The sequence below is a fragment of the Rhincodon typus genome, chromosome 9, assembly GCF_021869965.1.
Source record: "Rhincodon typus isolate 14 chromosome 9, sRhiTyp1.1, whole genome shotgun sequence".
Classification (NCBI taxonomy): domain Eukaryota; kingdom Metazoa; phylum Chordata; class Chondrichthyes; order Orectolobiformes; family Rhincodontidae; genus Rhincodon; species Rhincodon typus.
Window position 1 is genome coordinate 30,771,772 of NC_063340.1, and position 16,256 is coordinate 30,788,027.

The 16,256-nt window shown below is 43.8% G+C and overlaps 1 protein-coding gene across 1 annotated transcript in view; it reads left to right on the forward strand.

Moving 5' to 3' along the window:
* The window catches only part of tmem181 (transmembrane protein 181), a 175,776-nt gene that overhangs the window by 40,434 nt on the left and 119,086 nt on the right, over positions 1-16,256 (forward strand). Inside the window, exon 2 of the mRNA XM_048601241.1 lies at positions 13,462-13,565. Coding sequence (XP_048457198.1) covers positions 13,462-13,565 — 104 coding nt within the window. The remainder of the gene's footprint in view (positions 1-13,461; positions 13,566-16,256) is intronic.

Below are 16,256 nucleotides of genomic sequence, written 5' to 3' on the forward strand. Positions count from 1 at the left end.
GTTCATCCAGCTCTACACCGTGTTATCTCTAGTATTCCATTGAGCTTTTCACCCACTTTTTGTAGCATGTTCATTGCACCTCCACTTTTTTTCTAGCTTTTTACCACTTATAAACTACCATGTCTGACCTCTTAAGTTGTTTAGTCGATGCTTTCTTTTTCCCCAGTTTGAAATCCATTTGTGACAATTTTTTGCCCATCCATCTAATCTAACAACACTTATTTATAATGTTATAGTTTCATCTGCACTGCAGATGATGCTACTTTTCTTTGTGTCATTGTCAGGGTTTATAATTACACTTGCTAATATTCCAAAGTTTTCTCTATTTGGAAATTATTAGTTTAGAAACTCCATTATTTAAGGACAGTGAGTAAAGGAAACTGGGGAGTCCAGGGTCACTGCACTTAAAACATTAACTCTGCTTTCTCTTGACAGATGCAGCCAAGACCTGCTGGGTTTCTCCAGCAATTTTTATTTTTGTTTCAGATTTCCAGCATTGCCCACTTTCAAGAAGTTGTCCTCCTCCCTCCGGAAAGACCTCTGGATCCCTTTCCCACTGCAACCCTCTGATCTCCTCTGCCCTGAAACTTTTTGGCCACATACTAAAACAAACCCGGTACTACAGCCACGTCTCCCTTCTCAGAACCTGCCTATGCAGACGGATCATCCCCAGTGAACTTCAGACAACATTCAGACTATCCCAATTTGGCCACCAGTACGACAACCACTACCTACAGAGCATCCAGAATTTCCAAAAATGGTTTTCTCTGCAGATCCTCAAGTACACACTCTCTCAGCAATGCACCAGCATTTTCTGGCACTACAATCTACCTTACCCCTACTCGAGCCTCCCTCTCCCAGACCTCCAAAGGAGGTGTGTTTTTCATTCTGCACAGGATCTACACCCTCAACCAATGCTTTTTCTCCACCCTATCTGACATTAAAAACTGTAAGTACACTAAACTTGCTTGGGCTTAGCAGGAAGAAGGGTCTCGACCCGAAACGTAAACTTTACTGCACCTCTGATGCTGCGTGGTCGCTATGTTCCTCCAGCTCCATTCTGTTGTCTCTGATTCCAACATCTGCAGTGTTTGCTGTCCAACAAGTTTATTTGAAAACACAAGCTTTTGGAATCTTACTCTTCCTCCAGGTGTTAGTGAGAGAAGTATTATCAGATGCAGAATTTATAATGAGAATGTACTAAACAAATGTAAGATGCTGTTAATTCTTCAATTCGTTAGAAGGTTTTAATTGATTAATATGTATATGTAAATCCCGGAATTCCTTTCAAGTCACTGTCCTGAGAGAACTAAAGATTTTATCTGTGGAAAGAAGAGGTGACATTTTAGGTCAGACAATGGATGTTAGCTGTGAGGCCTTGTTTAGAATCTGTCTGTGTTTTGGTTTGGAGTCAGACTGGTTTTATTTCTAAGATACACACTCAGATCCTCTCATGTACACAAAGTGTGTCTCTCTTGCAAGTACACACACTCTCCCTCTCCCTCTGTCTCTGTCTCTGTCCCTTGCTCCCCCCACCCCCTCCCCCGTACATGTGCTCTCTCCCATCTGGACCTGAGGTCTTTGGTTTTTCAAGCCTCCTGCGCTTTATAGCTCTCGAGGCACTCCGTTGTATTGAACCCTTGATATTTCACAAATTTTCTCACGCTCCCTTAATCTTAACCTTTACATATTCAGGTTTCTTTAGCCTTGTTCCCACCTTTTGCCTTTACAGGAACATACCTGGCTTGCCAATTGGGTGGCAACGGTGGCTCAGTGGTTAGCACTGCTGCCTCACAGCGCCAGGGACCCGGGTTCAATTCCACCCTCGGGCAACTGTCTGTGGAGTTTGCACATTTTCCCTGTGTCTGTGTGGGTTTCCACCGGGTACTCCGGTTTCCTCCCACAGTCCAAAGATGTGCAGGTTAGGTGGATTGGCCATGCTAAATTGCCCGTAGTGTTCAGGGATGTATAGCGTTGGTGGGTTATAGGGGGATGGGTCTGGGTGTGATGCTCCAAGGGTCACTGTGGACTTGTTGGGCTGAGGGGCCTGTTTTTCCACACTGTAGGGATTCTATGATTCTATATTTGCTCTGCACATTTGCTACATCCTCCTTGAATGCCTTCCACTGCTCTGACCTTTTTTATCTGCAAGTAGCTGCTCCCAGTCCGCTTGGGTCAATATGACCGACCACCCACCCACCCCCCCGCCCCCCAAAATAAAAGTCTGGTTTAAATCTACCCAACAGCGTTAGCAACCCTTCCAACAAGAATGTTTGTTCCTTTCCTGTTCAGATGTAACATATTTAACTTGTACAATTCCTACATCCCCCAGAAATGGTCCAGATACCTTGCTACTGCACCATCTCTTTAACCACACATTCATCTGTTCTATTCTTCTGTTGCTGTACTCATTTCTATGTGGCAGCGGGAATAATCCGGAGATTATTACCTTTTGAAACCCTGCTTTTCAATCTCCTGCCTAATTCACTAAAGTCTGCTTGCTGGAATTAATTTATTTTTCTTCCAAAGTCATTGGTTCCAACTAAGGCTCTGACTTCTGGCTATTCACCCTCCTTCAGAATGCTTTGTTGTTGGTTAGAAATCTGCAGTATAGTGAAAACCTGGGAAAGTCTAAGCTTTTAATTGTGTGTGTATTCCTGTTAGAAGAGTTCACGGTTCACAGGACAGAACTGGGGAGAAGCAGTGAAGTTAGACATAAAATCTTTATGTGGAAGGACATTTTCTGTGGATTTGGATAGGTGTAAAGTGATGATTTTGGGAAATAGATGAGACTTTGCTTTGCTTTGCTATGTGTTTTAGGCTTGTTAAAACTGTCTTCCTTAAAACTAGTTTGGCAGGGAGATGGGAACCGGAGCGATGGATCAGAGGATGGGGTTGCTGGTGTACAGGCAGATACAGTATGCAGAGAGTCTGTGAGGAAGGATAGGGCAATGCTGCAGTCAGTGCGATGGGTTGAAGTGTGTCTATTTTAACGCAAGAAGTGTCAGGAATTAGGATGACGAACTTGGAGCTACGATGTTGTGGCCATTACAGAGACTTGGATGACACAGGGGCAGGAATGGTTGTTGGATGTTCTGGGGCTTAGATGTTTCAAAAGAAATAGGGAGGGAGGTAAAAAAGGTAGGGGAGTGGCATTGCTAATCAGGTCATATCCTGATGAGTAGTTCAGAAAGGAACGAAGTTGAAATGGAACTAGAACTTAAAACCTCAGTGAATCTCGGAAGCAGAGGAAACAAAGGCTAGATAAGAATGAAATGAGTTTAAAAAGGCTAAATGGAATATATTTTAATACAGGGAGACAAGGAATAAGACAGCCTGAGGGCACAGTTGCACAGAAGTATGATATCAAAGCTATGACAAAGACTTGGCTGAAAGATTAACAGCTCAACATCCCTGGCACTATCAATGTGGAAAAAAAGAGAAGGATAGAGGGGGACAGGGTTGCAAAATTGATCACACAAAAAAGAAACGCATAGCAGTAAGGAGAGATGATTTATTAGGATTATCAAATGAGGCCACATGTAGAAGTAAGAATCATAAGAGGGACAATCAAGCTGGTCGGTGTGTACTAAGGGAACCAAGTGGTAAGGGAGGATCAAATATGTAGCCAAAATTCAAGGAAGTGCAAGAACAAGGTAGTCATAGTCAGGCATTTTAAGTACTCTATATAATTAAATGGGATAGCTGTAATGTGTGAAGCAGATTAGAACACTCATTGATTTTTCATTTTTGTTATTTTTATTATTTTATCAATTTTGAATTATGAGCTGGAAATGACTGGTGGACACTGGGACAGCTTGTGGTAGAAAGAAAAGACCAAACAAGCTTTGTTCGTTTGTGAGGCAGGGCCTGAGGGCAAATTCAGGATAAGCCTTGACTTAAAAAGTTGTAACAGACACAGCGATCCGAGGAATGGTATCACAGCTGCAGAAAGGGAATTCGTCGAGGAAGATTTGTCTACTGAGTCGGTATGGATGGAAGTCCGAAACAGGAAAGGAGCAGTCACTTTTTTGGGAGTTTTCTATAGCCCACCTAACAGCAACGGAGACACTGAGGAACAGATTGGGAGGAAGATTTTGGCAAGGTGCAGAAGTAATAGGGTTGTTGTCATGGCTAACTTCAACTTCCCTAATATCGACTGGAACCTCGTAAGTGCAAATAGTTGGATGGAGCAGATTTTATCAGGTGTGTCCAGGAAGGATTTTTGACTCAGTATGTCGATAGCCTGACAAGAGGGGAGGCCACTATTGGATTTAGTGCTTGGCAATGAACCAGGCCAGGTATCAGATCTCTTGGTGGGAGAGCATTTCGGTGATAGTGATGACAACTCCCTGACCTTTACTATACTCAAGGAGAGGGATAAGAGCAGACGGTATGGGCAAGTATTTAATTGAGGGAGGGTGAATTATCATGCTATTAGGCAATAATTGCGAAGCATAAATTGGGAACAGATGTTCTCGGGGAAATGCACAACAGAAATGTGGAGGTTGTTTAGGGAGCACTTGCTGCGAGTTTTGGATAGGTTTGTCCCTCTGAGGCAAGGAAGGGATGGTAAGGTGAAGGTACCTTGGATGTCAAGACTTGTGGAACATCTAGTCAAGAGGAAGAAGGAAGTTTACTTAAGGTTGAGGAAGCAAGGATCGGACAGGGCTCTAGAGGGCTACAAGGTAGGCAGGAAGGAACTGAAGAATGGACTTAGGAGACCTAGAAGGGGGCATGAAAAAGCCTTGGCGGGTAGGATTAAGGAAAAGCCCAAGGCGTTCCATACTTACGTGAGTGAGGATAGGGCCAATCAGGGATAGTGGAGGGAACTTGTGCGTGGAGTCGGAGGAGGTAAGGGAGGTCCTGAATGAATACTTTGCTTCAGTATTCGCCAGTGAGAGGACAGTGTGAAACAGGCTGATTTGCTTGAACAGGTTTATGTTAGGAAGGAGGGTGTGCTAGAAATTTTGAAAAACATGAGGATAGATAAGTCCCCTGGGCCAGATGGGATATACCCAAGGTTGCTATGGGAAGCAAGGGAAGAGATTGTTGCTCCTTTGGCAATGATCTGGAGTAGTACAAGATGATTGGAGGTTGGCAAATGTTACTCCATTGTTGAAGAAAGGGAATAGGGATAATCCTGGGAATTACAGACCTGTCAGTCTTTCTTCTTTGGTGGGCAAATTATTGGAGAGGATTCTGAGAAATAGTATTTATGATTATTTGGAAAAGCGCAGTTTAATTAGAAATAGTCAGCATGGTTTTGTGAGGGGCAGGTCATGCCTCGCAAGCCTTATTGAAATCTTTGAGGATGTGACTAAACCCATTGATGAAGGCACAGCAGTGGTTGTGGTGTATATGGATTTTAGCGAGGCATTTGATAAGGTTCTCCATGGTATGCTCATTCAGAAAGTAAGGAGGCATGGGATTCAGGGAAATTTGGCTGTCTGGATACAGAATTGGCTGTCCAATAGAAGACAGAGGGTGGTAGTAGATGGGAAGTATTCAGCTTGGAGCTCGGTGACCAGTGGTGTTCCGCAGGGATCTGTTCTGGGTCCTTTGATCTTTATAACTGACTTGGATGATGAAGTGGAAGGCTGGGTTAGTAAGTTTGCCGATGACACAGGTTAGTGGAGTTATGGATAGCGTGGAGGGCTGTTGTAGGTTGCACTGGGACAGTGACAGGATGCAGAGCTGGGCAAAGAAGCGGCAGATGGAATTCAACCTGGAAAAGTGTGAAGTGATTCATTTTGGAAGGTTGAATTTGAATGCAGAATACAGGGTCAATGGCAGGATTCTTGGCAGTGTGGAGGAACAGAGGGATCTTGGGGTCCACATCCGTAGATTCCTCAAAGTTGTTACGCAAGTTGACAGGTTTGTTAAGAAGGCATATGGTGTGTTGGCTTTTATTGGCAGGGGGATTGAGTTTAAGAGCCGTGGAGGTTGTGCTGCAGCTGTATAAAACCTGGTTAGACCACACTTGGAATGTTGTGTTCAGTTCTGGTCGCCTCCATTATAGGAAAGAAGTGGAAATATTAGAGAAGTTACAGAGGAGAATTACCAGGACGCTGCCTGGACTGGAGGGCAGGTCTTATGAGGAAAGGTTGACGGAGCTAGGGCTTTTTTCATTGGAGTGAAGAAGGATGATAGGTGACTTGATTAGAGGTGTAGGTGATGATGAGAGGCATAGATAGAGTGGATAGCCAGAGACTTTTTTCCCAGGATGGAAATGGCTATTATGAGAGGGCATAATTTTAAGGTGATTGAAGGAAGGTGTATGGGAATTTTCAGAGGTAGGCTCTTTACACAGAGAGTGGTGGGTGCGTCAAATGCGCTGCCGGTGGTGGTGGTGGAGCCAGATACATTGGTGACTTTTAAGTGACTCTTGGATAGGCACATGGATGATAGTAAAATGTAGGGTATGCAGGGTAGATTGATCTTAGTAGGATAATAGGTCAGCACAACATCGTGGGCCGAAGGGCCTGTACTGTGGGGTACTGTTCTACGTTCTTTTATATAGATAACTTGGTTTGTTTTATTCTTTTTGTGTAGTAAACATCTTTTGTGTTAAAGAAAACGTGCAACCTTGTGTGCCTATGATTTGGTGAATAATGACCGTACTTAACACAAAAATCTATCCAGCCAGATTTCATTCTGGGATCTAACTATTCAGTAGTAATGTTAATGGTTGTATGACCTGAAGACATTTGCCAGGATTTGAGTTCATTGAATTTACAAGGGGTCTGTACCTCTTTTTAAAGAAATGGGTATGTGGAGATTTAGAACGCAATACAGTAAAGTTTAGTGCATAGGTTGGACTTTAAAATGGTAAAATAAACAATATAAAATACTGTTGGATGTTTCACCTTTAGACATTAGAGTGGTCTGGCAAAAAATGGTCATTGGTCCCCTTTTATCCATGTCAAAAATGTCTTTTTGTGCATACTTGTTCAAGTTGTAGTCAACACCATTTTGGAGTTTATTGCCTGACATTGCTGGCCCCTCTACAGCTAACCGCTGTACCCTCACTATGTATGATGTGGTAGACGATGCTCTGCCTTGTCTTGAATCAGTCTAGTTATCTGTTTCTGCAACTGAACTCATTGTGATGTATCAGATTTGCTGGGACCACTCCTCTTTCGTGCAGGATTAGAGCAGTGGTGGGAATGTTCTTTGCTTGAGCTGTCTTGAAACATGTTGAACAGAACTTCTTTTAGTATTGTGATAAGTACCTTTCTCATTCTTTTCCATACTGGAGGGAATGCCTGTTTATTGAATTATTTCAAGATTTAGGCGTGTATTCCATAATGAATGGGCAAACCTAATAGCAAAATCTCATGTCTTTACATTATTTGTTCTCCATGGTTTTCTGATCACCATTTTAACTTTCTCACAGGTTTATTCATACTTGCAGGTTTTGCACGTCTTTTCACAGGAAGCTGTCTGTGTCACATGATGGCTTACCTCCTGCTCCTGTATTCAACTCCATTGAGTGATCAGCCACGATTACATGACCAGTTTAGGCAGTGCAGTGTAGCTGTGCAATATTTTAGGCAATCATGGCATTCTTCTATAGGACTTGCTATTCTGTTGGCAGGAATGATTGATGTCTTTGACATAAGTGACATTGCATGGTATCTGAGCATGACTCATTATGATTATGGTCATTGCCCCCTTGGATTTTGGAATACTGAGTAAAGTTTCAAAGTTTGATAGCTGAATGTGGATTAACATTTATAAGCATACAGTCTTTATTGGAGAAACTTGGTTGAGAAGGGGTCTGGCAGCTTAACATTCCAGTATTTAGATTATTCAGGCAAGTTGGAAAGGGATGTAGAAGAGATGGGGGAGTTGTGTTACTGATAAGGGAGACTACCTCGGCTGTACCGAGGGAGGGCTCCTCCATCAAGGCCATGTGGCTAGAGCTCAGGAATAGGAAGAATACAATCACTTTGGGATTGTACTTCAGGTCTCCCAATAGCCAGCAGGTGAGAGAAGAATGGATATGTGGACAGAATTTGGATAAATGTTAAAGCAACAGGATTGTTGTGGGTGATTTGAACTTCCCCTATGTTGCCTGGGATTTGCTTAGTGCCAGTGGCTTGTCTGGGGGTACTTCGTTAAGTGCATACAGGATAGTTTTTTTTTGAAACAGTACGTAAATAGACAAACTAGGCAAGGGGCCATGCTAGACCTGGTATTAGGGAATCAGTCTGGCCAGGTGATCCAAGTTCATTTCAGGATCAGTGACTATAATTTTGTAAGTTTTAGGTTACTGGTAAGGATAATCGTAGTCCCCTGGTGGAAGTACTAAATTGGAGGAAGGTTAGCAACCACAAAATTAGGCAGGAACCGGGGAATGTAGATTGGGGGTGGCTGTTTGAGGGTAAATCCACATCTGTCATATAGGAATCTTTTAAAGGACAATTGATTTAGAGTTCAGAACCTGCAAGTTCCTGTGAAAATGAAGGATAAAAATGGCGAGATTTGGCAACTTTGGATTACTAGTGAAATTGAGAGCAAAGCCAAAGAAAATTGAGACATATGAATGTTTAGGAAACTGAAGACAGACAGAGCCCTCAAAGAACAGAAAGGCTGGCAGGAAAATACTCCAATAAGGATTTAGGAGGGCTAAAAGGGGCCATGAAACGTCTTCAGCAAACAGGATTAAGGTTAAACCCAAGGAGTTTTATACGTATATAAGGAGCAAGAGGGTAGCTAGGGAAAGGGTAAATCTATTCAAGGAAAAAGGATGAATTTATGTGTGGAGCTGGAGTAAGTGGTGAAGTCCTTAACGAATGCTTGGCATCAGTATTCACAAATGAGAAAGACATATTGAGTCTTAAGAGGGGTATGTTGATATCAAAAAGGAGGTACTGTAGGGTGTTTTTAAAAAGCATCAAGGTCAAGAAGCCCCCAGGATCTGATGGGTTCTACCCCAAAATTCTGAGGGAGGCAGGTTGGGAGATTGCTGGGACCTTGTACGAAACCTTTATATCCTGTTTAGTTGTGAAGGTCCCAGAGGGCCATATGATAGCCACTGTGACTCCTTTGTTTAAAAAGGGCAACTGGAATAATTCTGGAAATTTACAGGCTGGTGAGCCTAGTGTCAGTGGTAAGGAAATTATTGGAGAAGATTCTTAGGGGTAGGGTTTACTCATTTGGAAAAGTACAGACTTACTGGCGATAGGTGGAGAACTTTGTGCAGAGAAGGTCGTGTCTCACAATTGATTTGAGTTTTTTGAGGAAGTCACAAAGGTGATTGAGGGCAGGGGAATAGATGTTGTCTGTATGGACTTTAGCAAGGCCTTTGACAAGGTTCTTCATGGCAGACAGGTACAATAGGTGAAGTCACATGGGATCCGCAGTGAGCTGGCAAGATAGATACAGAATTGGCTTAGTCATAGAAGACAGAGAAGTGGGCAACTTGGACAAGGAAAAGCCGGATGAAATTTGATCTGGACAAATGTGAGGTGATGCATTTTGGAAGTTCTATTGCAGGAGGGAAGTATACAGTAAATGGCAGAATCCTAAGAAGCATTAACACAGATACCTAGGTATAATGTTCTATAGTTCCCTGAAAAAGGCAACACAATTGGATAAGGTGGTCAAGAAGTCATATGGCATGCTTGCCTTAATTTTTCAGGGTGTAGATGTAAAAATTGGCAAGTCATGTTGTAGCTGTATTGAAATTTATTTTGGCCACATCTGGGGAAAATTGTGTACTGTTCTGGTCTCCACGCTACCAGAGGATGTGGAAGCTTTGGAGAGGGTACAGAAATGCTTTACCAGGATATTGACAGCTTTGGAGTGTATTACCAATGAGAAGAGTTATTGGAAAAAAATGCTTGGTTTGTTGAAAGAACTCAAACAAAGAATTAGGAGTGCTGAAAAAGGCTATGAAGTGTCTTTGGCAAACAGGATTAAGGAAAATCCCAAGGTGTTTTATTCATAAAGAACAAGAGGGGATAGCTAGGGAAAGGGTAGGCCCACTCACAGGCAAAAGAGGGGATTTATGTGTGGAACTGGAAGAAGTGGGTGAGGTCTTTTTAATGAATACTTAACATCAGTATTCACAAAGGAGAAGGACATGGTGGTTGGTGAATCTTGAAGGATGAGGGCCACCTGATAGATGTTCACAAAATTAGGAGAGGCATGGATAGTCAGGGTCTTTTTCCCAGTTTCCCAATTATTTGGGGACATATGTTTAAGGTAGCAGTGGGTAAGTTTAAAGGAGATGTGAGAGGCAAGTGTTTTTTTGACATTGAGAGTGGTGAGTGCTTGGAATATGCTGCCTGTGGAGGCGGATACAATAGAAATATTCAAGAGGCATCTTGACCGTTAAATGAATAGGCAGGGAATGCTGGTGTAGACTCAATTGGCTGAAGGGCCTTGTTGGCTGTGCTGTGCTGTACTGTTCTTTGATAACAAGTGATAACAGTGAACTGTGATAGGACAAAAATAAGCTAGTAGAATGGAGAGACAAGTGGCAAATGAAATTTATTCCAGATAAGTGAGAGGTGATTGATTAAGCTAAAAAGAATAGACAGAGGCAATACTGAGATAATAACACATTTCTCTAGTGTGCAAAGACAGAAGGAGCTGTGGATTCATGTTTGAACATGCCAGGACTAGTCATTCAGTTGGCAAAGTATGTGGGATCTAGAGCTTTTTAAGAAGAGTTTAGAGAACAAGAACAGAGAACACATACAGATCCTTGATGATGCAAGAGCTGGGTCACAACTAAATATTGCATTGAGAGATAGTAGGAGCTGCCGATGCTGGAGTCTGAGATAACCAGGTGTGGAGCTGGATGAACACAGCAGGCCAGGCAGCATCAGAGGAGCAGGAAAGCTGACGTTTCGGGTCTGGACCCTTGTTCAGAAATGGGGGAGGGGAAGGGGTCTCTGAAATAAATAAGGAGAGAGGGGTGGCGATGACAGAAGGTGGATAGAGGAGCAGATAGGTGGAGAGAAGATGGACCGGTCAAGGACACGGGGATGAAGCCAGTACAGGTGAGTGTAGGTCGAGAGTTGGGATGGGGATTGGTTAGTGAGGAGGGAGGGGCGTGTAGGTGGGAGGGAAGACAAACAGGTCAAGGAGGCAGGGATGAGGCTAATAGGTAGGAAGTGGGGATGGGGGTTGGTCAGTGAGGTGGGAGGAGTGGATAGGCGGGAGAAAAGATGGACAGGTCAAGAATACACATCCTCTCACCCACCTTCCTGCAAGAATGCCATCCCCTATTCCCAATTCCTTCGCCTCTGCCGCATCTGCTCCCAAGATGAGGCGTTCCACTCCCGGACATCCCAGGTGTCCTCGTTTTTCAAGGTCCGCAATTTCCCCTCCACAGTGGTCTCCAACGCCCTTGACCGCGTCTCTTGCATTTCCTGCACCTCATCCCTCACACCCCCTCCCCGCAGTAACAACAAAGACAGAATTCCCCTTGTCCTCGCGTATCACCCCATCGACCTCCGGATTCAACACATCGTTCTCCGCCACATGCAATCTGACCCCACTATGAAAGATAAATTTCCCTCCCCACCCTTATCTGCCTTCTGGAGAGACCGCTCTCTCCGCGACTCCCTTGCCTGCTGCACACTCTCCACTAGCCCTACCACCCCCGGCACTTTTCCCTGCAACTGCAGGAGGTGCTACACCTGTCCCTACACTCCCCCCTCACCTCCATCCCAGGCCCCAAGAAAACCTTACACATTAAACAGATGTTCACCTGCACATCCGCTAATGTGGTATATTGTATCCGCTGTTCCTGATGTGGCCTCCTGTACATCAGGGAAACCGAGTGGAGGCTTGGAGACCGCTTTGTGGAGCACCTACGCTCAGTTTGTGACAAACGACAACACCTTCCAGTCATGAACCACTTCAACTCCCCCTCCCACTCCTTGGATGACATGCCCATCCTGGGCCTCCTCTAGTGCCACAACGATGCCACTTGAAGGCTGGAGGAACAGTACTTCATATTCCGCCTGGGAACCCTGCAGCCCAATGGTCTCAATGTAGACTTTACAAGCTTCAAAATCACCCCACCCCTGACCTCATCCCAAGACCAGCCCCTCTCGGCCACACCTCCTTGACCTGTCCGTCTTTTCTCCCAACTATCCGCTCTTCCCACCTCACTGACCAATCCCCACCCCCACTTCCTAATTACACTCACCTGTACTGGCTTAATCCCCGCCTCCTTGACCTGTCCGTCTTCTCTCCACCTATCTGCTCCTCTATCCACTTTCTGTCATCGCCTCCCTCCCTCTCTCTCTATTTATTTCAGAGCCCCCTTCCCCTCCCCCATTTCTGAAGAAGGGTCCAGACCCAAAACGTCAGCTTTCCTGCTCCTCTGATGCTGCCTGGCCTGCTGTGTTCATCCAGCTCCACACCTAAATATTGCATTGAGATGCTTATCACTCTTCACGAAGAAGGTAAGAGTTGTTGAAAGGGTGCAGAGGAGATTCAGAGTGACTCCAGAAAAGCTACCAGATCAGGTAGATTTGATAGAGGTATACAAGATTATAACATGTTTAGGCAGTTGAATACATTGCTACCAGTGGTAGGACAATGGGAGTGGAATGGAGAGTTTTGGAGGGGAGTGGATCAGTATGGCTGGGCTGGAACAGGTAACAGAGATGCAAAGAGGAAGAGATTTAAAATGAAGATGACAATGTTAAATGATAAATATTGAAATTCTTAGGTGACAGTGGTCAGCAAGGAAGGAAATGAAGGATATGGGATTTGTGCAATGATGGAATTGTAAGGAGGTTGTAAGTGCATGAGCCCAGCGGTTCCTAAACTGTCCACAAGAGGCGATCTCTGATGCATTTGGGAGCATAAGCTCCTTCCTCCTCTGAACAACAGTAAATCATAGAGCTGTACAGTACGAAAACAGACCCTTTGGTCTGACCAGTCCATGTTGACGATAATTCCAAATTAAACTCGTCCCACATGCCTGCCTTGGCCCATATGCCTCCAAATATTTCTTATTCATGTACTTATCATATTGTCTTCTAAATGTTGCACCTGCCAGACCTGCTGAGCTTTGCCTGCAATTTCTGTTTTTGTTTCTGATATACAGCATCCACAGCTTTTATTCACAGGTTGTAATATTCTTGTATGTAGTTTAAAGGAAATGTATTATTACAGGATGAATTTGAAATTGTTTCTTAGAAGGATGGCTAAAGTTTGGATTGGCAATTGATGGCTCCAAATTCTCACTAATTGTATTGTGAATACTGAATTTTAATAGATGGTAAACAACTTGCATTGGCTACAAGTTGGAATTATATTCCCTTGAATAGACCATAATATGGTTAAAAACAGTTAGTCATGGAGAATCTGGTGGTGTCTGTGACATCGTGATGTACTCTGCCAAGATTATACTGAATGTAACTTTGGATCCTTCACTGCAGATTTTTTTTTTTGCGTTGACATTTCCTGGTTTGTTCTTTGCAGGATTGCACCAATGCGATTATACACGCTCTCAAAAAGGCACTTTGTCCTGGTGTTTATCGTGTTCTTCATCTGTTTTGGGCTGATAGTTTTTATTGGCATAGCTGGTAAGTACAGAAGTCTAAAACTTGAACTTTACTCGAAGGTACCAGTTGTTGTGGATATACCTCAAGTTGTTGCAAAGGGATTTTGCATTTTATGATTTGATAATTTTCTGGACTTGACGAATGTTTTTTTTTGTTTGGTTTTTTGAAATTTTGATTTTAGAATAAGTGTGGCATGGCCTTTTATTTATTGATCACTTTCAATTGCCCTGAGAGAATCGAGTCCATTGGAATGAGAGACTGGAAGTCAGAAATGGCATGATGACCCGTAGAGCATTAGTGACTCACTTGGACTTTGAACAATTTGGCAGCCTTTGTGTCAATTTTGTCAGGTGCTAATTTGCAAGTTACCAGACTATTGTCCATAGAGCAAGATTCTATCTGTTTATATATTGTGTGCATTTTAGATGCAATCAAGAAAATATTTCTTATACGTAGAACTTTATCCAAAAGCAAATTTGCATTTCAGAACCATAGAGCTGTACAGCATGGAAACAGACCCTTTGGTCCAATTTGTCCTTGCTGACCAGATATCCTTAATTAAGCTAGTCCCATTTGCAAGCATCTGGCCCATATCCCTCTGAATCCTTCCTAATCATATTTCCATCCAGATGCCTTTTAAATGTTGTAATTGTACCAGCCTCCTCTGTAAACCAAGATTTGATATGGCACACAAACAGATAATGCCAGAATTACTGACAGGTCTGGCATTTGGAGAGAGAAACAGTCAACATTTACTGTCGCTGTTGAGAGTTTTGGTCCTGTTAATATGAACATTTCTTTTGGAGTTAGCAGCTCCAAACCATGCAGCAACCTTCTTAATATCAAGTCAGCCAAATCATTTTCTACTGTAGAGAAAAACTGAGAACCCAGTCCATTTTCCTGTGGAAGATGAGTCACATACTGCCAATCTAATTACATATCAATTGTTCCTTTTCTTTGTTTCCTTTCTTGGAAACAATTTATAATATCCAAGCCAATAGGCTAACTCCAATTTTGTATGCTATTTGTGTTAACTATCTCTTAGATGGAGACTTGCTGAATACCATCTGGAATGATATCCGATGACATTCTTATCTACCACGTTTGATACGCCTGTCAAAATTCATTTAGATTTAACTAATCCTTTCCAAATCCATGCCATGTTTCTCTGATCAGCTCAAATTTGTTCAAATGCTCAGTCCCAGTCCCCAAAAACTGATTCTAGTAGCGTCCCCAAAACTGAGATAAGACCAATAGGCTTATTATTTCCTAGTTTAATTTCTCGACTCTTAACGTACACCTTTAACTTCCTCACTCCATGTCTTGCCTTTTGCTTTTCATTGCAACTGTGATTTCTGGACTAGGTTAGAGACAAAAAAAACTGTAGACGCTGGAATCCAAGGTAGACAAACAGGAGGAGGCAGATAACTTCAAATTCTGTATCCTTTGAAGAGACTGTTTCCCAACTCTTCCACTGTTACATCGATGACTGCATTGGTGCTGCATCCTGCACCCAGGTTGAACTGGTGCAGTTCATCGACTTTGCTAACAACTTCCATCACGCCCTCAAATTCACTTGGTCTATCTCGGACACCTCCCTCCCCTTTCTTGACCTCTCCGTTTCCATTTCTCGTGACAGTTTACGGACTGACATTTACTATAAACCCACAGACTCCTTTAGCTACCAGGATTACACCACCTCCGACCCTGTATCCTTCAAAAACTCCATCTCGTTTTCCCAATTCCTCCATCCAATCTCCGCCACATTTGCTCTGACGAGGTGACGTTCCACTCCCAAGCATTCTGGATGTCATCCTGTTTCAAACAACGTTCTTTTCCCTCTGCTGTCATCTAGACAGCTCTCCACTGCGCCGCCTCCATTCTCTGCTCTGCAGCCATAAACCCCCCCCCACCAAACATAAAAATAGGGCCCCTCTTGTCCTCACTTTTCCACCCCACCAGCCTCCGCATCCAACATATCATCCTCAAACACTTCTGCCAACTCCAATTAGACCCCACCACCCAGAACATCTTCCACTCTCCACCCTTCTCTGCTTCCCACCAAGACCATTCCCTTTGCTACTCCTTTGTTCGTGCCACACTCCCCACCAACCACTCCAACACCCTTCCCTTGTAACTGTAAAAGATGCAACACCTGCTTGCACACCACCTCTCTGACCTCCATTTCCAGTGCCTAAAACAGTCCTTCCAGGTGAGACAGAGTTTCACCTGCGTCTCCTCCAGTCGAGTCTACTGCATCCAGTGCTTACAATGTAGCCTTCTCTACATTGGTGCCTTTTGCCGAGCATCTTTGCCTGGAGCGGAGTGGCCAGCCTAACCTCCTGGTCACCGCCAATTTCAAGATCCCCACTGCACCCCCCCCCCGCCCCCCCCCCCAAGCGAAATGTGCATCCTCAGCCTTCCTGAGTGTTGCAGTGAATCAGATTGCAAATTTGAGGAATAACACCTTCTCTTCCACCTTGGCACCTTACAGCCCGAAAGGACTTAACATTGCATTCTCTAATTTCAAATAACCTTCCCAACCAAACCCCCCCAGCTCCTTTTCCAGCCCCACCTCTTCCCTTCCATTCCAGTAACCAACCAGATTCATCCCTTCCATCGACCCAACCAGGTCGTACCTACTACCGGTACCTACCTATCACCACCATTCTGCTACCTGCTCCTCCTCACCCTCGCCACCTCTCTTCCCCC